The sequence below is a fragment of the Pleurodeles waltl genome, chromosome 8 (genome assembly GCF_031143425.1).
Source record: "Pleurodeles waltl isolate 20211129_DDA chromosome 8, aPleWal1.hap1.20221129, whole genome shotgun sequence".
NCBI lineage: Eukaryota > Metazoa > Chordata > Amphibia > Caudata > Salamandridae > Pleurodeles > Pleurodeles waltl.
This window is the reverse complement of record NC_090447.1, coordinates 1499816822-1499839253: the sequence shown is the minus strand read 5'-3', so window position 1 is coordinate 1499839253 and position 22432 is coordinate 1499816822. Positions and strand designations below refer to the sequence as shown.

General features: G+C 48.0%; 1 protein-coding gene across 1 annotated transcript in view; it reads left to right on the top strand.

The window, feature by feature from the left end:
* The first annotated feature begins 21303 nt into the window (after window positions 1–21303).
* Window positions 21304–22432, top strand: part of GPA33 (glycoprotein A33) — a 107833-nt gene continuing 106704 nt past the window's right edge. The window contains exon 1 of the mRNA XM_069202742.1: window positions 21304–21461. Within this exon, the coding sequence (XP_069058843.1) occupies window positions 21416–21461 (46 nt within the window). The 5' untranslated portion in view covers window positions 21304–21415. The remainder of the gene's footprint in view (window positions 21462–22432) is intronic.

Genomic DNA, 22432 nt, shown 5'->3' with positions numbered 1-22432 from the left:
AGACATGTCACATTTAGGCAGGGCACAAACACATCACAAACTGCAGTGAGGCACCAGCATCCATCATACACTGAAGATAACTTGCTTCTGGGTGGCAGATGTCTCTGTACACATATGCCCAAACACATGGCAGAGGACACTGATCCATAACCCACTTACCTTTTGTCTGTGACTTTCAGAGGAAGTGATCTATGGGTCAATAATTACACCCACAACAAAAAACAAAAAGTACATGAATGATCACTGTACACAGCCATTTGTGATCCCTGCTGAGAAAGTTGGTTGAGGATTCCCCCCAGGTTTGTACCAGGTACCAGGTTCAGAAGGCCAGGTACACCAGTTTGATACACATGACATGTCAACACAAACAATCTCCCATCTACTGTGTGACACATGGCTCATCCCTAATTTGTCATGGGGAGCAGTCAGTACCCCACTCAATCACCTGGCAATGGGACAAGCAGGAAATGTGTGTCTACTCATTCACTTGTGACTGCTGTGCCTCCCTCAAATGCCCATCCAGCTCGGGGTAGGCCGCCACCAGAATGCGGGCCAATAGGAGGGTCATGGTCCAATGGGCACCCGCCCACAATGGGAGGACAGATCTTACATACTTTTTCAGATGAGTAGAGGAGGGCCCCACCTGTCTTGCCCAAAAGCCCGCTCCACGACATGCTGTGTTCTTATATGGGCATTGTTGAAGCGGACTTCCCCTGATGTAGTTGGGTTCCTCACCGATGTCAACAACCGTGGACGGGTTGGGTATGCAGAGTCCCCTGTAATGGAATGGGACATATGTGCAACCATGAGTCCCTCTCATCAGAATATTTGCAGCAGACATTTCGTATAAACAATCATGTCATAAGTGGCTTACCAAAGAGCCATGCCCTCTCTGGGTACAGTCGTGACATCAGCTGTGGAATTGCACTGTTCTGCATGATGAAGGCATCATGAACTGAACCTGGATAACGGGCACAGACCTGTGAATTGCTGAAGTCTGCCAAACAAGCAACTTGGACTTTGATGGATTGGAAGTTCTTCCTGTTCCGATAGACATGTTCATTGCCATGCGTTGGAACCAAGGCAACATGTGTACCATCAATGGCTCCCACAACATGTGGGATGTGTGCCAAACCATAGAAGTCAGCCTTCACATGGGCACAATCCCTAAAACAGGATGTAGCTGTCCAGGTGTTTTAACATTGCTGAGAGTACATCCTCCAAAAAATGACTGAACATAGGCTGAGACATCTCAGCAGATAGGGCAACTGTATTTTGGAAGGACCCTGTAGCCAGGAAGTGCAAAACTGCTATGACTTGTGAGATGGGTGGTATGCCATTTGAATGATGAATGGCAGACATCAGGTCTGGCTCCAAATGATGACAGAGATCCACAATTGTTTGCCTATTCAGACAGTAGGTCTGGATAATGTGTCTTTCTTCCATGGCCTGAAGGTCTGGCAGTGGTGGTAAACAGGATGATGTCTGATCCTTCTTCTCCCGGGGTACCTATGTAGGTCAAGTAATGAGTTTAGCCATCATTCAATTTGTCCCTTGCAACATACATAATGCATGTCAATGACAAACTGTGAGAAAGCAAGTCATAGGTTGAGGACATGATACACAGTACGCACCACCACTGTAAACAACACAGAATTAACAACATGCTTACCCCTTGCTTTGCCACAAATGTGTTCAAGTAATCTATCTGGACAGCAACAATTTGTGCATGAAACTTGCCACTCAGACTGTGACTTGATGTCCCAAGACTTAAAATGACCTTTGTTGGGGGAGCCGGGAGGTTACTGTGTCCCAAAGCAAGCTGCCATATGTGCCTAGCAATGTACACAAATGGTGTTTAAGTTGAAGGATCTACATGGGTGGACAAGCATTTATCAATGGTATAAACAACATTTTCAGAGCTCTGATTTTTTTTTTTAGCCATATATTGCATAATGTGCCTCTAAAATGGCAAGTGCCTGACCTACTCCACTGGACATTAGGAACCACCCGCAAAAGTCGTCATGGCGGTTGCAACCGGGGTGGACACAGGCATAGGCTAACAATGTTGCCAGTGGCGGTTGCAGGCCAATGGCTGTGTCTGCCGGCAGAGACTGCGGCATATGGGGCGGACGTGACCACCATGTTCTGAAAAATCCCTCACTTGACTCCTGACACTGCTGCCAGCAAGGTCTCCACTGCATGATCTGCTGTGTACTGCCTCCCTGCCTTCAGAGGAACTGGTGAGGCTAGTGGAGGAGATCCTACCACTATATGGACAGCTTTATGGTGCACCAGAAGAGCAGATAAGTGCCTCATGTCCACCTATTTTCACTCTACCTCACCATATTTTCCCTCCTCATAGGCTACATTGTGCCTATGTGTGCCAGAATGTGAAGTCAAGGCCATGGAGGTGGAGGTGGTGTGGCTTCAATGGGGGAGTCAATGTGCATGTACCTGTGTTCAGTGCCAGATGTTGAGTCCTTAGACTTTGGTGTATGCATGTTTTGAGTGTACCCTGTTGCACCTTATGTTGGATGCACAAAGCTAGGTGAGGTGTCCTTTGTGGCCTGCTGCATGCTCCACAACATTGCCCTGAGGAGAGCTATCCCATATATTCCAGCTGAGGAGGAGCTATCAGTGCCACCAGGTGAGAATCCTGAAATGCCAAGTGAGGATGACAGAGGAATGTGAAGACTTGGGGCAGAGCTCATCAATCACCACTTTACTTGAGTGTAAGTATATAATGTCATGGGATTGCTGTGACTGTATGTGGAACTTTAGGGGTCAGGATCTGTTGAGTAGTGTATTTTTTTCCAATAGATAGGGGGTCTCATCCTATGCAGTATACAGCCAAGGTTTGCTTGCTAAGTCAGACTTGTAAATGTTACTACTTTAATGATCTGCTTTCTTTGTGTCAGTCTCATTGCAATGTGAGTGGATCTACTGAAGTTTGATATGAGGTTTGGGTCATATGCATAATTTTCAAGCCTCTTTGTATTGTGTTTTATCCAGGTCTCTTCATCATGCCATCCTCATGTGGGAATTTCTGAGTTGTGATATTGGCAGGTAGCTGTTGCTGTTCTGACAGATGAAGTGGACATAGATTGATCCAGGTAATGTTGATCACAGATATGGGGTGTATGAGTCCTGTACCAAAGCAACTTGGACAGTGGGTGGATGGAATTCTGAAGTGCACAATACACTTGTAATGCCGCGCTCAGACAAGATGTCTCTTTCTGTTTTCGCGGGTGGAACCCGCTACTGGTCCTCGGAGCGCCGTTCCCCACTTTTTTTGACTACACATTCTGGGAAGCATATATTTCGCTCACGGTCGCGCTACACTTACCTGTAGCTCTTTTTTCTTCTTTTTGTTGTTGATGCTGGGTTTGTCTGGTCTTTTTTCCTGTCTCTGTCCATGTTGTGTCCATCTTGTCTTCTTCGTGTTTTTGTCCCAGCATGCTCTGTTTTTCTTTTATAGTACTTTATTTTTCCTATACTGGTCTATGGGCTCTTCCCAATTCAAGATGGTGTTCTTTCCTTTTCCTGTGATGTCACTTCCCTTTTCTCAGTATACAAGTCAGTCAGTCTTGTTCCACCTTCTGTTGCAAACACTTCCTTCTGGTTGTGCTGTTCGCTCCTGTTCTTTGTTCCTGCTTTTTGCCTTGGGAGATTTTTGCCTGTTCTTTGTTCCTGCTTTTTGCCTTGGGAGATTTTGCCTATTTTTGTTTCCTGTTTTCAAGTCCTGTTTTTTCTTGTTTTTCTTCAGGAGTTCCTGTTTGAAGTTGTTGTTTTTTTTTTTCTCTCTAGGACTCCTTCTGGAAGGTACGGTCTGCTTTGGCGTAGCCTGTCAAGCAACACCGTGGCTACTAGAAGGGGTCCCCCTTATCTGGGAGTATCCAGAACCTGTAGAAGACTTGCTGTATTCGCCAACCCAGTATCCGGAGGTGAGAAGTCCAGCGCAGTACGTAACAACACTTGCTTGATTTGGTGTGTTGGTCTAATTGTCACATGTGTGTGATCGTTTGGCCTTGAAACATGTCATTAAGTGCAGTTGATGCATTCTACCTTCACATTGTGTTGAAAATGTTCCTGTATGACCTTTGTGTAGCTGTCAATGTGGTTCCGCATTGCAGACCACAGTGCCTGTGCCACATCACTGACATAGGTTTGTATCATGCCACCAAATGCTTGGTCATTGTAATAGGGTGGTCCTCTATGATCAAAGACTGTTGTACTGCCCTCTGTTTGTGCCATGGTGTATGTTAAGTTGGCAGACATGGTTTTGGTATATGATAAGGGTCAAGCTAGTGAAAATATCCAATAATCTGTTCGCCTATTCTATGGGACAAGGTCTGACAAAGCCCTTTCTTCTGTGGTCTGTGGGATTGTACCTTTGAGATATCTAGCCTGACTCAATCAATCAGGAATTTGTAAAGCGCGCTACTCACCCGTGAGGGTCTGAAGGCGCTGAGGAGGGGAGGTGGGAGAAAGAGGGAAGGACGTGCTGCTACTGCTCAAACAGCCAGGTCTTGAGAAGTTTCCTGAAGATAAGGAGGTCTTTGGTCTGGCGCAGGTGGGTGGGAAGAGTGTTCCACGTTTTGGCGGCAAGGTGCAAGAATGATCTACTGAAGGGTGTAGTTCTGCGGACGCGTGGGACGGTTGCGAGGGCGAGGTTGGCAGAGCAGGGATGCCGGGCTGGGGTGTAGAAGGAGAGTCGTCTGTTGAGGTATTCTGGTCTGTTGTCGTGCAGTGCTCTGTGAGCGTAGGTGAGGAGTTTGAAGGTGATTCTCTTGTCGGCTGGGATCCAGTGCAGGTTTTTCAGGTGGTCTGTGAAGTGGCAGGATGTCCAGGATGAGGCATGCAGAGGCGTTCTGGATGCGTTGCAGCCTCTTAGGGAGTTTGGCTGTGGTTCCTGCGTAGAGGTCATTGTCGTAGTCCAGTTTGCTGCTTACAAGGGCTTGGGTGACTGTTCTTCTGGTTTCGGTGGGTATCCATTTCGGAGCATGCTGAGGGTGTTGAAGCAGGAGGAGGAGATGGCGTTGGATTGCTGGGTCATGGATAGTGAGGGGTCCAAGATGAATCCTAGGTTGCATGCGTGGTTGGTGGAAGTCGGAGCGGTTCCGAGAGTGTCAGACCCCCAGGAGTCATCCCATGCGGAGGGGGTGGAGCCGAAGATGAGGACTTCCATCTTGTCGGAATTGAGTTTGAGGCAGCTGCTCTTTATCTATTCGACGCTGGCCTTCATTCCTTTGTGGAGGTTGGTCTTGGCGGAGTCCTTGGTGAGGGAGAGGATCAGCTGGGTGTCGTCGGCGTATGAGATGATGTTGAGGTTGTGGGTGCTGGCGATGTTAGCAAGCGGGCCATGCAAACGTTGAAGAGGGTCGAGCTGAGGGACGAACCCTGGGGTACGCCGCAGATGATTTCAGTGGCCTCCAAGCGGAATGGGGTGAGGCGAACTCTCTGGGTTCTGCCGGTGAGAAAAGAGGTGACCCAGTCCAGGGCTCTGTCACGGATTCCAGCATTGCTGAGGCGTGAGCGTAGAGTGTGGTGGCAGATGGAGTCTAATGCGGCCGAGAGGTTCAGGAGGATGAGGGCTGCGGTTTCGCCGCTGTCAAGTATGGTTCTGATGTCGTTAGTGGTGGCGATGAGGGCGGTTTCGGTGCTGTGGTTGCTGCTGAATCCAAATTGGGAAGAGTCCAGGGTGCAGTTCGCCTCGAGGAAGCGGGTTAGTTGTCTTTTGACAGCCTTCTCGATGACTTTTGCCGGGAAGGGGAGCAGGGAGATAGGCAGGAAGTTCTTGAGTTCCTTTGGGTCAGCCCTGGGTTTTTTGAGGAGGGCGTTGATCTCGGCGTGTTTCCAGCTCTCCGAGAAGGTGGCGGACTCGAAAGAGCTGTTGATGATCTTCTGTAGTTGGGGTGTGATGATGGAGCTTGCTTTGTTGAGGATGTGGTGAGGGTAGGGGTCAGATGGAGAGCCAGAGTGGATGGTGTTCATGATTTCGATGGTGTCGTTGTTGTTGATGGGGGTCCAGGAGAGCAGGAGGTTGGTCGGGGGTGAATCTGTGGTGTTGGTGGTTGCCGGGGGAGCCTGGGTGATGAAGCTGTCGTGGAAGTCTGCAATCTTGTGTTGGAAGTAGGAGGCTAGGGAGTCGCAGAGGTCTTGGGATGGCGGGATGTTGTTCGCGTTGGAGCTGGGGTTGGAGAGTTCCTTCATGACATTGAAGAGCTCCTTGTGGCTGTGTGTGTTGTTGTTGATTTGGTCTTTGAAGGCAGTTCTCTTGGCGGCTCGGATGAGTTGGTGGTGTCTGCGGATGGCGTTTTTGAAGGCTGTGAGGTTGTCCAGAGTCTGATCTTGTCGACACTTTCTTTTGAGTCTTCGCAAGCTTTGCTTAGATTCATGGAGGTCGGCGGTAAACCAGGAGGCCTTTCTGTTGGTGCGTCTGTTGAAGGGATTCTTGATTGGGGCTAGAGTATTGGCACAGGTGTTGACCCATTGCCTGAAGTTGCGGGCAGCTGCACCAGTGTCGGTGGTGTTGATGGGTGGGTTCTGGGAGAGGATCGCGATAAGTTGGTCTTCGGTGACCTTGTTCCAACTGCGGTGGGGGATCCGTTATGGGTGGTGGTGTTGTGGGTTTCTTGAAGGAGAAGTGGATGCAGTGGTGGTCTGTCCAGTGGAGCTCAGTGGTGTGGCTGAAAGAGACGTGATTGTTGGCGGAGAAAATAAGGTCAGGTGTGTGTTCTGCGGAGTAGGTTGGTGTCATGACGAGCTGTTTGAGGCTGAGGTTGGAGAGGTTGTCGAGCATCTAGCCTAACTCAATATGGGTCTGCCATTCTTGGCTATGAAAGTCCACACTTTTGAACAGCCTGTGTGCTGTACTGTGTAATAACATGTTTGGTATGACCAGACACTTGTGTCATTGTGTTGCTAATTATCCTCAGTCTGAAACTAACTGAGATATATCCCTCCTTCTACTATCATCTTATGTCTTCCTCATGTCCATCATATCGGTTTACAATTCAACATCTCAAAATCTTGAAATGGTAGTAAGCAGTGTTTTTGTGACAGGTATGTTTATTTACATATGCACAGGAAGTAATTGTGAGACTCAACAAAAAGGTGAAGTGAAGTGGATGAAATCAAATTAGTAGGTGCCACAACATTTGAAGTGCAAAGCCCAGTTTGTCCACTACCATGGAAAATGGAAAGTGGTTACAGAACAGTCAACAGAGTGAATCTGTGGCACTCAAAGGAGTTCCTTCAGGAAGAGGTCACTTGCTGGCAGTGGTTGATGTCTTGCCAGCCACACCTGCTGGATGCTTAGATGGACGTCCCCGTTTGCGGGGGTGTCTGCTGCTACAGAGGCAAGGGTGTCTGAGGCGGGTCCTTCCCCTGACAGTGCCTCCCTTCCAGAGTCTGCCACAGATGCTAAAGGGGCTGGTGTTGCTTGGCCAAAGGAAGGGGTGTTGTGTTGCTCACTGTCCCTGATCAAGGTACTACTGATCTCCCTGAACACCCCTGTTATGGAGGCCAAGATGGTGTTGGAGGCCTCCCACTTTTCCATGGCTTCCCGATGGAAGTCTCTCTGCAGCTGCTTCATCTCCTGGATTTCAGCAAGTACTTGGCCCATCAAGCCTTGTTATTGTTGGTAGGCTCCCAAGACTTGGCTAATGATGTCCTGGCCAGGACCATTCCCAGTAGCCTCATGCCGCAGGCCCACAACATCCCTCCCACGCACCCTATCCCCACACACCTGCACCCTTGCAACAGCTTGTCCCATACCACTGGTTCCAGGACCATCATTGTCAGAGGTGTTTTGCTGTGACTCAGGATCCTGGACTGGAGTGTGCAAGATGTTTTAAACTGTCCTCGGGACACAGGTTTGGGGGCGACTGGCTGCCTGAAATGTTGAAGCAACAGGACTAGGGGTTGATATGGTCACGGTGTGGCTCCCTGTTGTCGTCTGACCAGGTTGCCCGGATCGGCCAGAACTGTCCTCAGCATCCACATGGGGAAAGTGGCAATCTCTTCAGTTGTCTCGGTATCTGCTGTGGCAGCTAGACCTGTTGACCTGACATTTGAGTAACATACCAATTCCATTTCAGTCAACAAGCCAGAATGTCCGAGTTTATTAGCACTTGGGAGGGTGGTCACAGACTTATTTATTGCCAGAAGTGCTGGCTAAACAGTAGCTGGGCAGGATGTGGTCTAGGTCATTTTAAGACCAAGTTGACTGTTATGCAGGCAGACCCAGAACCTTGTTGTATATGTGATTGTTGTGATCATGTGGTCAGTGCATTGTGAATGTGTCTGCTGCCAATACCATTCATATGATGCATCTTGGGGCCTTTGATCTGTCTCAAATTGTTTTGCACACAGGTTGAGCTGTCCTTCCTGTCCACAATATTTCCATCTTGGCATAACTGCTCAAGATGGATCTAGGTGGTAGCCACACACCGAGTGTACCATGATCTGTATCTTGGTCCCTCCCAGGTGGGTAAACTGTGTTTGTGAGTTCACATACAGATGCACAATATCATATGGAAACTGGCGTGGTTATTGGAGTTACAGGGACCGGCCCTCCTAGGATCTGCAGTCATGTTACTCCAAGTACTACACACACCATATAGGTCATCCTCTCAGGTGGGTACAGTTCAATGGCTGAGTAGAGGGAGAAGGGGCATTGGGGCATATGACACTGTTATGGCTGAGTTGAGTGACAATACCAGTGCATCCTAGCCTTAGCAGTCCTGTCAGTGCATTTCGTACACACACTACACTGGTGTCATCTTCTTAGGTGTGTACATTCCAATGGGGAGTTGACAAACAAGGTAATTTTGAGTTGGATACATTGTTCTGGTTTTTGTAATAGTGGAACAGTGCCTACTGGGAATTGTAGTGCTGCCAATCTCAGTACTACATACACATTTTACAGAGATGTTGTTCCCCTAGGTGACTCTAGTTCATATGTTGGAGGCCAGATAGGGGTCTATGGTCACGTGGACACTGGGCTGTTGAGTGGGGTGACAGTGAAGTTAGCAAAAGGTGAGCAGTGAGCATGCATGGAAAAATATTTTGGTGATATTTTTACATTGTGACTTACCAGACTCCATCCCCCCAGGGATTCCTGTCAAGCTCTCAGGATGCAGGATGGCCAAGACCTTCTCCCCCATGATGTGAGTTGTATGGGAGGAGGTGGGGGACCACCGCCAGTCTTCTGGACATGCAGCTTGTGGCTCGATGCCATGGAATGGACTTTCTCCCTGAGTTCGTTCCACCTCTTCTTGAAGTCATCCCTTGTGCACGAGGAGGGGCCTACAGCATTCACTCTGTTGACTATCCTTTGCCACATTTCCATTTTCCTGGCGATAGTAGTGTGCTGGACTTGGGCTCTAAATAGATGTGGCTCTACTCTAATGATTTCATCCACCATGACACTTAACTCATCTTCAGTGAAACAGGGTTTTTCTGGGGTGATAATAAACTGATAGGTGGTGGGAAATAAACAGGTGACGGGGAGTAAATAGAGTTAAGAGCAGCAAATGGATGTGATAAGAGTGTGTTGAGGGTGTTGGATAACTGCTTAGTGAAAGTTTAAGGGGTACCTATTCTATGGTTTTATCTTTTTTTTATAATGCACTCTGGCTACAGTGTGTTGTGTTGTAGATGGAAAGGATTGTGGTGTGTGAAGGGGTGTGTTATATAGTATGCTTTGCAGTTGTGTCAAGTGTGGCAATGTGTGTCAGCTGTGTTGTTTTCAAATCCATTCAACATGGTGTTGTGAATTTCATTGTTGACTGCGAACCGCTATGGTTTGGACCTCAATTGGCGGACCTCCATTGCTGACCGCCACCGCGACTTTGTACTTTTAATATGTTCGGTGGCTGGTTGACGGGCTGTCGGTGCTGGTGTTTGGACTGCCTATTTCCAACCCTCCAAAGTACTGACTGTGTCGGTTTTTTGGCTGGCTTTTGTCGGTCCTCCCTGTGCACCTTGTAATACGGCGGTCTGTATGGCTGCCAACATGGTGGTCTGGCAGTCTGATAGCCAAACTCGTAATGAGGCCCTATACAACTTTATTTATTCTTTCTACACATACAAAACTTAAAATACACAAAATTTAACAATTCTAAAGTCACAATTATACCTTTCATTTATAATTTCCGCAACGCCTTCAAATAATTATAACTCACAGCTCCATACACAGTGCACATTAACTACAACTTGCCATTCTACCATGCACTCTGTTAATAAGTGTTGTTGTAAATGTTATAATTGTAGATGGTATAAATGATATAATTTGGAAGGGTATAAACAGTGCATGGAGAAGGCACGAATTATAGCTAATATATTGTGGCTACTGGGTTGAATCCACTGTGTTTTGAAATGTACGAGCTATAATACTTTGAAGGTGTTGCGTACATTATAAATTAAAGCTATAAGTATAACTTTTGAGTTTCTAAATGTTGTCCTGTTTAAGTTCACCAGGCATATTTTCTCAAGTAACTATAACTTGTGCCATAAAGTAACTATAACCCGCACCCCTGCCATGCACTGTGTTATCACCAATGATGTCACTTCAGATGTTACAGTGATGTTATCAATGGTGACATAGAACATAAATTGAGTGGTGTAATATTGAAGGTAATTATCAGTGCACCTTTGACAACATTCAACTCGATGAGCCTACACCAGTCTCCTGGACTGACCATGACCTTGTCAAGTTCAGCATCCTTTTGCTGGCCTAATATACATGCACCACTGTCAGACCAGCCTAACAAAACTGGAACAAAATCACTTGCTGCATTGACTCCCTGCCCCCCTCCAAGACAGCAATACAACAAGATCTAGATCCCAGGACAGTTGTTACACAGAGGACCTCGGATTGACGAAACGCCACTGCAAACAACTGGAGCACAAATGGAAAGTGAGCCAGAACAATGCTGACAGGAGCAAATGTGCCACCAAATGTGCCACCACAGTGAAAACACTACAAAAGTACTCCACACCAGTTTAGAAAAATGACCAATATTTATCTGAGAAAACAAGACCAAAAATGACAAAGATTCAACATATACAAGCAAAGATTCAATGTTTTAAAGATTCAATGTAGTATGGAACTTAGAAACACAATAGCTTTAACTGGGGCTATCATGACGTCTTGTCAGAGTCATTTGCAACAGTCTGACGCCACTTGCAAAGGAGTGTGGGCCAGTCACAGAGTCACACAGACCCCAGGTACAGTACCTGAGCAGTTGGGAATATAGCCAAACAAATGGCCTAGTGGGACTGCTGTAGTGGCCCTTTAGTGCCTAGGTTGGACACCCATATTTTAGTGTGGTTTCATGCCCTGCACCTTTTACAGACATATACATTTTTCATTTACTTTTCATTTATTTTAGCAAGCCTGCTTTTAGTGCATTGTTTTATATTTTAATCATGTAGCTTCTTTCCAAGAATACGGAGTTCATGCAGTACATTCTTATCAGACATTGTACAGTGTGCCCTCTGTGTTTCGTCCAAGGCTGTTATGTACGAAACATGATATACTAACTTGTATTGCCTGCCAAGGAGACAGTTCCTATACACAAGACACTACTACATAACATAAGGCCTGTTCTACAAACTCTTTATGAGTTATCATATAAATGCCACATAGGCCTAAGGAGGGTAGGGGGCATTAAAGTCATGACGTTCTGGGATGCACACCATATTGCAGACAGGTTTGACGATCCTGGTGCTGACTCTTCAGCTTCCTGAGAGGATTGCCATACAGACAATAGGCAGACCCTTGCCATTCCATTTGGGTATGGGGTTAGGGTTACTCCCCTAGATCAGGACAGACAGATGGGTTACCACCACTATGCTTTCAGATCTAGACTAGGAATCACTAGACTTTCTAGAACCATATAAATGGTGGGGTTGTTCATCCTCTTTATACTGGTTGTAATGATGGTCACTGTATTATGTTTCACCTGCCTTATCATCGCCGTTAGTGCTTTTTACACTGGGATGCAATTGCTTCAATAAATGCATTGAAATCCAGTTCACATCTCGTGTCCTGCCTTGGCATGTGTGAGTCACTGAGTAATGTAGTGAAAGGGGTGTGATCTGTTTCCACGACTTCCCTGAGTGTCAGGTTTAGGTTGCCACAAATCACCATTGTCTTAATTGGGCTAGGTGAGGCAGTGCGGGCTAGCCAGGAGTTAGACTGACAGTTTCCAGGCCGTGTGGGGTTAACCTAGTCTCCCACACTTGGTGGTGCTGCTGCCCTAAACATGCCGTCTTATTACCAGAATAAGAGACACAAGACAGGACTACTCCAAAAGACAGATTCCTGCACAATTCAAGAAGTGAGGAAGAGGCTCTTACGAGTGGTAGCAATCATTCCACCCTTTAGAAGTGCTGTAGCAGAAGGCTCGACTACCAGATCTCATTTTCTGTATACGTTGGATTTGAGTAAGTAGGATTCCGGATGAGAGGAGGTGCCGGGAAGGTTTGTGATTGTTGAGGTATGCTGGCCCATGCTATGTAGTGCCTATCACTTGATAGTGAGATTAGCGTGCACCCTCAACTCGCTTCCACTCACCACAGCATACCTCACCTTCTCACCCCCCCTACCACTGCTAACCACCTCTGCTCCAGCTCTCTCCATTCTCCATTTCTCAGCTTCTCTAGCCATCGCTAGTCCGCAGCTCCGTGGCTTTGCTGCCTCCTTCTCCAGCCTCGGTGTTACTGCGTGAACATGCTGAACAATCCTCCTGTCTGTGTCAAAACTGCTCAATGACCTGGCCCGAATGGTGAGGCTGTGGAAAATCCAGGGAAAAGGTACGCCACTCCACGTCTCTGTCCTCAGGTCCCCCGCTACTCCCTAGCCCTTACAGCCGCACGGAGCCTGTCACGCCGCACTGCTAACAATCAAGGGAGAATCGGTCTCCTGGCTCCTGATCTCCGGGCTTCGGCGCTGGCTCCGGGCTTCAGAGGCATGGGGGAAACAGGGGAATAAACAAAACGACGTGACACAAAGCAACACAGCTGCAGCCGCTCCACCACTCCTGAACTGATGTCTCATGTGACAGGATGCAACTCCGCAATCGATTAAGTGCCTAGATATGGTGGGCGAAGAGTTTCATTTGTGCTCATTTGTGTATAGAGAGCCAGTGGAGTTCCTCCGGGTGTGGTGGGATGTGAGTACAGCGTGGGAGGTTGAGAGTTATTCTGGCCACTGAGTTCTGAGTGGTCTGCAGCCTTCTGGTGAGTTTTTTGTTGATCCATGCATGGAGGGTGTTCCCATAGTCCATCTTGCTTGTGACAAGAGCGTGGATGATGGTTTTCTGAGTGTAATTTAGGAGCCATTTGAAAATTTTCCTCAACATCTTCATGGTATGAAAGCATGAGGCAGTGATAGAGTTGATTTAGGCAGTCCAGTTGAGTTTTCTGTTGATCGTGATCGTGGGGTTCTTGGTATGCAAGTGTGGTGGTGGGTGTCGGACCTAGCTCTCTTGGCCACCAGGTGGAGACCTATAGTAAAGTGCTCTTCTCATAGATTAAGATTTTTGTATTTTCAGTGTTCAGCTTCATACATTTGGTCTTCATCCAGTGGGCAAGTTCCGTTATGCAGGCACTGAACTTGATTCGGATACTGGGTGTCTTGTCCGCGAAGACGAGAATGAGTTGTGTGTTATTAACATAGGAAAGGGTGTTGATGTTGTGAGAGTGGATGATGCTCTCTAGAGGGATCATATAGGCGTTGAAGATGGTTGCTCTCCGGGAGGATGTTTGCGGAACTCCGTGGATTAGGTCATGGGCATCTGAGGTGTAATTGACAGGGTCCTCCTAGTCAGGAAGGAGCTGAACCATCAGAGTGTGTCCTTGGATTCCAATGATGTATAGGAGTTGGATAAGGATGGGGTGGGAGACCATGTTAAACGCTGTGAAGAGGTCCAAGAGGATGAGTGCCGCTGTCTCTCCATGCAGATGCCATCCATGATAGCGATTAGGGCAGTTTCCATGCTGTGGGTGGGTCTGAAACCAGACTGAGTGGTGTTGAACAGTTGGTTGTCGTTGAGGTAATTGGTCAGTAATGGCAGCACGGAGATCTGTTTGTAGTTGGCGAGTGTTGAAGAAGAAGGAGGCTGCAACTGCGCTTTAAAGGGGCCCATGTATCCCTCTGTCCTTTCAAAGGAGCCTCATGCACTTCAGAGGACTTCAGAATTGTTTCTGCAATTTACATCTTTGCCTTGCAGGCTCCCGCCATCCTCCATTGTGTTTACCATCCACTCTTAGGAGACCCAATATTCATTCCTGCTCCCACATAGTAAAGCTCAACACTGCACCTTGTTTAACATACACAGCTCACACCGACCACATGTAATCTCTATACATGTTGACTTGCCTCTACTCAGAGTCCCTCACTCTAACAGCTCCCTGGCTGATGACCTTATATTAAAAGGCAGGCACTAGATGTTGCAACTCTTACTCCTCTCTTACGGAGGCTCATCACACAGCAGAGGTCTAAATGCTTCAGAAAGTTAAAATTTTGGAGTTTTTCACTCGTTACAGGTCATTGTCACTTTCACCGACAGACTAGACAAAAACAGCCACAACAGCAGAGAACTCTTCAGCATCGTCAAAGAGTTCTCCAACCCCAGCGCCAGCGCCAACGCCGTCACGCCCTCACAGGATTTGTGCGAATCCCTCGCCACTTTCTTCCATTGCAAGATCAGCGACCTCCACGACAGCTTCGGACACCAGACCCAACCATACACCACTGAACCCGCTTCCCCGGACATCACCCTCAACAACTGGACCCACATCAACACGGAAGAAACCAAATCCATCATGAACTCTATCCACTCCGGCGCCCCTTCGGACCCCTGCCCGCACTTCATCTTTAACAAAGCCGACGACATCATCGCCCCGCACCTCCAGACCGTCATCAACTCTTCTTTTTCTTCTGCTACCTTCCCCGAATGCTGGAAGCACGCTGAAGTCAACGCCCTACTAAAGAAACCTACGGCTGACCCAAGCGACCTGAAAAACTTCCGCCCCATCTCTCTTCTACCTTTCCCAGCCAAGGTAATAGAAAAGACCGTCAACAAACAGCTGACCACCTTCCTGGAAGACAACAACCTGCTCGACCCTTCACAAACCGGATTCCGAACCAACCACAGCACGGAAACCGCCCTCATCTCAGTCACAGACGACATCAGAACCCTGATGGACAACGGTGAAACAGTCGCCCTCATTCTCCTCGACCTCTCGGCTGCCTTTGACACCGTCTGTCACCGCACCCTAATCACCCGCCTACGCTCCACCGGGATCCAAGGCCAGGCCCTGGACTGGATCGCCTCCTTCCTCGCTAACCGCTCCCAAAGAGTTTACCTCCCTCCGTTTCGCTCAGAACCCACCAAGATCATCTGCGGCGTACCTCAAGGCTCATCGCTCAGCCCGACACTCTTCAATGTCTACATGAGCCCCCTCGCCGACATCGTACGCAAGCACGACATCATCATCACCTCCTACGCCGACGACACCCAACTTGTACTCTCCCTCACCAAGGACCCCGCCAGCGCCAAGACCAACCTACAAGAGGGTATGAAGGACGTCGCAGATTGGATGAGGCTCAGCCGCCTAAAGCTGAACTCTGAAAAAACGGAAGTCCTCATCCTCGGCAACACCCCGTCCGCCTGGGACGACTCCTGGTGGCCCACGGCCCTCGGCACCGCACCGACCCCCGCAGACCACGCCCGCAACCTCGGCTTCATCTTGGACCCTCTTCTCACCATGACCAAGCAAGTCAACGCCGTGTCCTCCGCCTGCTTCCTCACTCTCCGCATGCTCCGCAAGATCTTCCGCTGGATCCCCGCCGACACCAGAAAAACCGTGACCCACGCCCTTGTCACGAGTCGCCTGGACTACGGCAACACCCTCTACGCCGGGACCACCGCCAAACTCCAAAACCGCCTGCAACGCATCCAAAACGCCTCGGCCCGCCTCATCCTCGACGTACCCCGCAACAGCCACATCTCCGCACACCTGAGACACCTGCATTGGCTCCCAGTCAGCAAAAGGATCACCTTCCGTCTTCTCACCCACGCACACAAAGCCCTCCACAACAAGGGACCGGAATACCTCAACAGACGCCTCAGCTTCTACGTCCCCACCCGCCCCCTCCGCTCCGCTGGCCTTGCACTTGCTGCCGTCCCTCGCACCCGCCGCTCCACGGCGGGTGGGAGATCTTTCTCCTTCCTGGCGGCCAAGACCTGGAACTCCCTCCCCACCAGCCTCAGGACCACCCAGGACCACTCCGCTTTCCGGAGACTCCTAAAGACTTGGCTGTTCGAGCAGCGATAACCCCCCCTTTTTTCCCCCCTAGCGCCTTGAGACCCGCACGGGTGAGTAGCGCGCTTTATAAATGTTAATGATTTGATTTGATTTGTCCTATCACCGGGTCTGCATGAAGAGAAAATGAGAAGCAAATTGTCTCAGGAACACTGCACCAAGGGTCTTAGAGCCTGATTTAGGTCTTGGCGGAGGGGAATACTCTTTCACCAACGTGACGGATTTCCCGTCCTCCTTATCACGATCCCATGATATCCGATGGAGATCGTAATGAGGCGGACTGGATATCCGTCACGTCTCCGACAAAGTATTCCCTCTGCCAAGATCTAAATCATGCCCTTGGTGTTACAGCCAGAGCTGCCGACTTTAGAACAAGGGGACCAGCAGGTTCAAGTCCCAGCGCCAGCTCAACATCCTGTGATTATGGGCAGATGACTTGATCCCCCCGTGCCTGAAAAACAAACAAAAAAATGTACCTTCTGTGATGAAACTGGTGCTAATATAAAGTGTTTTAGTGTCCTTAAGCAGAGTTCGCACTATATAAAAAAATGCAAACAAAAGCCCTATGGTGGTTTGATATAAGAACACCCTCCTGGTCACATAGGATGGGGGTCTGATATCAGTGTCTTTGGGTCCAGCTCTGAGGATGGAGGTCTGCTGTTGGACTAGCTGGGGTGGAAGTGTAAGGCTGGATTACATGGCATCTTGGCGTCAAGTATTGAAACAATGTAGGTCTGTTGAGTGCCATGCATGATTGCCAAAGGAAAGTGCGACTCCTGCCCGTAGCCACAGTGCCAACATGCATAGAATAATATACATGAAATGCTGAGAGGTGTTTACTTAAGATAGTCACAGCTAGGAGCAAAAACCCACTAGTTTACAACAAACCCCTTTGGCAATTTGTGCATATCTTGATTGATGATGTAGGTTGTGTTGGTGATAATCACCAAGGCACCAAACTCACCCTGATGTCAGGAGGAAGAAAAGAGACAAGCAGGATAATAGGCACAGAGTCAGGAAAAAAACAAAAATAGCAAAAACTACACCACGCAACAGAAAGGGAAAAAAAGAACAAAGAATTATCAAAATCTGGTGAAAGTACAAAGAAATCATGTATAACAAGGAGGCATTGAGTGCGACAAAAAGTCAGAAAAAATGCTTTGCAGCGAACCCACCATTTGCAAGCGCTGCCTTTTACACGTAATTAACTTATATGTAATTAACAGAAACTGGGCTCAGAGGTAGAGAATCTACCACGTTTTTGATTGAGAAGTCCCTCATCTTAGATTGGACACTTCAAAAGACCAAACTCTGATTTCAACGAAGAACTCATGGAATCCTTAATCCTTAACAAAAAAACTCCAATGTATCATTCCACATACCTAAAAATAGTCCGAAGGGCTACTGCCAGCAGTCACATTGTGCCCTCCACTACCTGTAAGGAACCCCTCTGCAGAGACCTTTTAACGCATGGGCAAAGTGGGCTCTGGCCCGGGGCCCCAGCTTTTCAGGGGGCCCCGATAGAGCCAGCTCTCTTCTGCACAGATGACCTTTAATAATTCTTAAACAGATTGTTTTAAATACCATTTACCTTTAGTTTATTTTAATCTGAGTGATGTAATTTATTTTAATGTGATTGATGTGGGACAGTCTATTACAGACATTTTGCAGAGAAATGTGTCTATTTTTCATGCAACATCCATTAAAAACTTTATTTTAGATCAAAACAAGACCCCACATTAGAGAAAAGGTAGGGTGTCATGGAGACTATTTGCAGTAAGATTAGTGAGCTGCTATGTTACAACATTGAAAAATCACGTCACTATCCCTGAATATTAGGTGTAAGAATTAGGACCTGTGTGCCTGTGCATTGTCAGTGACCTGGCCAAAGAGGGCATGAAAGAGCTGAATTTGGATTATACATTCAAAGTTTTTTCTGAATCCTTAAAATGCCCCCGCCCCGCTGTGCTCCTGTGAACAGGACAGTGCTTAATTTGAGCCGGTGGTTTCCGGCGCAGGGCACCAGGGCTTATTTTTGAGGGCGGGCACTTATTTTTTCTGCCTCAAGCATTTACTGAGAGCAAAAGACACATATGGGAAAGTCGCAGGAAGAGAAAAACGGAAATGCATCAAAAAGGAAAAAAGCAGAAAGCTACAAGAGTGAGCTGAAGGGGCAGGGAGTGACTATAAATGGAATAAAGAGGCCCGAGGTGGTTTCAGGATTACCTGCCTCAGTATTCCGCATTCGCACATTTAATTGTAGTGCCCTGTGTTTCAGAGAACTTTAGGCACCGGCACATTATTATTTACAAATTAAGCACTGGGACAGGAAGGTGCCAGAACGACCGCGACAGACAGAAGGCCCCACTCTGAAGATGGAAAAGTAAAAGGAGACACGCTAACCAGCAGGGCACGCAGAGCAGCTTGAGGGAGTTATAGTGCTTTGTCTAACTCAGGGCACGAACATGACACTTGCTTTTCACTGGGCTGCATTTTCAGTTCTGTGCTGGACGCAGCTCGCTGGCCTTCAGAACAAGGGCTCCTTGGGTGTATTTGTGCTCGATCTGTGTATTCACTGCGCATCTAGTGTCAGTGTATGCTGGCCGCAGTACCATCCAGAATTACCAGCTGGTGCAAAAAAATGTGTCACGCCCTCGTCAGAGGCCACTGCATCTTTCACCATCCATTCCCCCTGTACCAGTGCTGCTAAGGACAATCCCTCCCCCACTACTAACCATCATACTCTAACAGGTGTGACAACTCCTGCTATTGCAGGCCCCCAAAAATATGGCAATGGCTTGGGGGGCAGGTATTATACTGTTCATGTGTATTCTATTATAGCCTTAGAACCCACCGTAGCGGGCTCTACCGGCCTTTAAAGGCCCGATCCCGCGTTAAATGCCCGAGCCCTGTTTCTCAGTGCTTTTGGGTCCCTATCAAGTTAAGCAAAGTTAAGCTCAAAATGCTGATAATGTTTACAATGTGCATATTGTGTTTAAAGTATCGATAATTCAAGCTGGGTAAATACTGTAGCCAGCCAGCTAATAGAAAATGGATTCATGGTGTATATTTCAGTTCACAGGGGTCCTGAATACGGTCATCTGACGTGTATCAGGGGTTGAAAGTGTATCTAGGGGTAGAGGCGGTTTATCCCTGGGGGGCTTGTCACATTGCTACATTGAAAACGCAATTGGCCACACAAATGGAGATAGCACATGATTTCCGAGAGTACCGTTAGCAGCATGCAGAAATAAAGGTACCGACTGATAACTAGATTTTTCATTTTTGGTTATTTAATTTGTTAAACCCTATGTATTTCTCCCGATCTCTACCTTCTCGATCACAGTCATGTGTTTTTTTCTATTTTTTTTATTTAATTATATAAAATCTTTACCTTGGGAGTTTTTTTTTTTTACATGGTTTAGTCACAGCTTCCAAAATGCACAATGTCTTGTCTGACGCCTTCACTCAGAGCTGTTCCTTGGTTAAAGGTGGTTTGCGGGCAGCACAGCTGCCCAGATGTCTAGTGTGAGGGCTTGAACCAATCCTGCAGTGGCGTAACAAAGGCCCCGAAGCCCCCGCTGAGGGAGCAAAGTCCAGGGGGCCCCGTCAGCACAGTACACTGTGCACTGGCCGGCGGGCCTCTGATTGGGTCCGGGTGGGAGGGGGCCTCCTCCAGGCTTTTGAGTCCTAGAGAATTTTGCATGTTGTTTTTTTTCGCAAATACTTAAATTGTTAAAAGCAAAACTGCACGTCCCAGAGCCTGATACGTCATTGCCTAAAAAGGCATCGACTCTGTGAAGATGAGACGCCTAATGTGAGTAGACAGTCCAAAATGCTCCATTTTCCTCAATCCCTTTGAAGTTTAACTGTGCACAACCCTCGCTGTGACCCTCACTTTCTGACTCTCAGCTTGGCCAGGAGTCATTGATTCATTTGCCAGTCAAAAATCCAAAGTCGCGGTGACAGTCTGCACCCGGGCAAGCCACTAGGCACATTTATTTAGGATGCATCTCTGGTTAATTTAGCATGTCTGCCTGCTGGGGAACGTTTAATTACCTAATGAACATGCAGGCTGCCTCCTGATTCATAATGATGTCACAAATGTGCACTGTTAAATCTCGTTCAGAGTTATTCATTAGTACGCACTATTACAATAGCCTGTGCCATGGTTTATAATGAATGAACGCCCTAGTGTTGGATGTCTGCAGGAGGCGGGAATTAAACTTGCAAATGAAGGATTTCACTGAAGACAAGTTCAGACAGAAGGAAACAGCTCCCGCGTGTTTGCATTTCTTAACAGCATTTAAAATTCGCGGAACAATATGTGTTACAAAATGAAAGTACATGTTATATCTTGTCTGTTTTTTCTCCTTATACCATGCATAAGTCTTTAAATTATGCATACTGCTCGTGTGAATATTAATGAGTTACAATGTCTGTCTATTTGTAAACAAAATAACGTACATTGACAGTTAAACAAACATACATATTAAAGGGGACGTGCAGCTCAATCAGAATTAATCGAAGAATTAATGAAAATTATAGTTTAAATAGTCAGCAACTTGGGAAATAAATGCATAGACTGAAGCCAGTCTCGCGAAATAAGTTTCGTATTTTGCACATTAAACAATAAAAGTTTAATTATTTCTGTTTGTCATTTCTCTAGGTTTTCAGACATTCTCTGCGGATTTTGACTTTTTCGGACTTTTCCGCAGAACTGGAAGCCTCTAGGCAAGGTACGACTTGACAGCTGGGCCAAGGTGCTCCGAGCGACATAAAGACGAACCCCAAAACGGACAGAACTAATAACAAGGGAAGAAAGTGCGGAAGGAAGAGAAAATATAGCCCTTTGCACCTCTAAAAGTCATTGCGATAGTGGGAGCCCCCTGCGCAGGAGGCAGGAGCCGGGGGCCCTATTGGCTGAGAGCCGCTGTCCGTCCAGGTGGGAGGGGCGGGCCCAGGTGAGACCGGAAGCCGCTGCTTACCTGGGCAGACATTGCCCCGGCTCCTCTGCCTGCGGTGGAGAGAGAGGAGAGCGGCTGCCAGCAGAAGGAGGGCGCAGGAAGACATGGGCAGCAAGAGGAGCATCACAGCCGCGGCGCTGCTGCTGGCAGGTGGGTGCCCCTGGAATGCCTCCCACCCTACTGGGGGGCTGCCCCGCCCTGGCAGCCTCCACCCCCCCCCACCCCTTCCTGCAGGGACCTGCCCCCCCCCTTCCTGCAGGGACCTGCCCCGCCCTGGCAGCCTCCAACCCCCCCCCCCCCCCTTCCTGCAGGGACCTGCCCCGCCCTGGCAGCCTCCACTCCCCCCCCCCCCCCCCCCCCCCCCTTGCATGGACCTGCCCCGCCCTGGCAGTGCCCCTCTGCCCCCAGTCTGTTTGATCAGTGCCAGCCGAACTGATAACCCTCCGGGTAAATAAATAACATTTAATCTGCACAACGTGTCGCCTGAAAGTCACAAGGCGGAAGCAGATATTTGTTCAGAAACTCGGACATGGCTGCTTATCGGTGCCCTGTGTGCCCTCCGTAACCCTGCGATAGCAGAAGCTTTACACAGCGCAGCTCGGCCGCGGTTTATAAAGATATTTGTGTAGAAGCGACGTCCTGTGATGCGTTCTCATGTGTAGCAAAAACATTTCACTCCGTGAATCGGGAGTCAGAAGTGGGCACACTAAACTAGGGTCCCGGGGCTGCGGGCTGGCCGGAGGAAAGCGCTTCGACGCCTCGCCAGCGGTACTAAGAGCTATGTTAATGCTATTACACTACAGTACAACCAAGCTCATTTACACGGTATTCAATAACCTTATTTATTTTTCCTTTTATTCTTTGCTTCCCCTTTAATGTTTTTTTATAAGCGTAGTTTATCGTTTTATTTCCGCGTGTACATTTTTTGTATGCTGTTTAAACATGTTTTTCAAAGGCAAAGTCCCGTTTGTGGTGGTTCGACTTTCAGAATTATCCTTGCACTTACACCGGAAGTTGACTGTGTCCTTAGATTTCTATGCCTGTTTTCTCACCGATAGTCCTAAACATGTAAATGTGCAACCCCTACGCCGTTCACTGTTCCTTTGAAACCTTGAATTCAT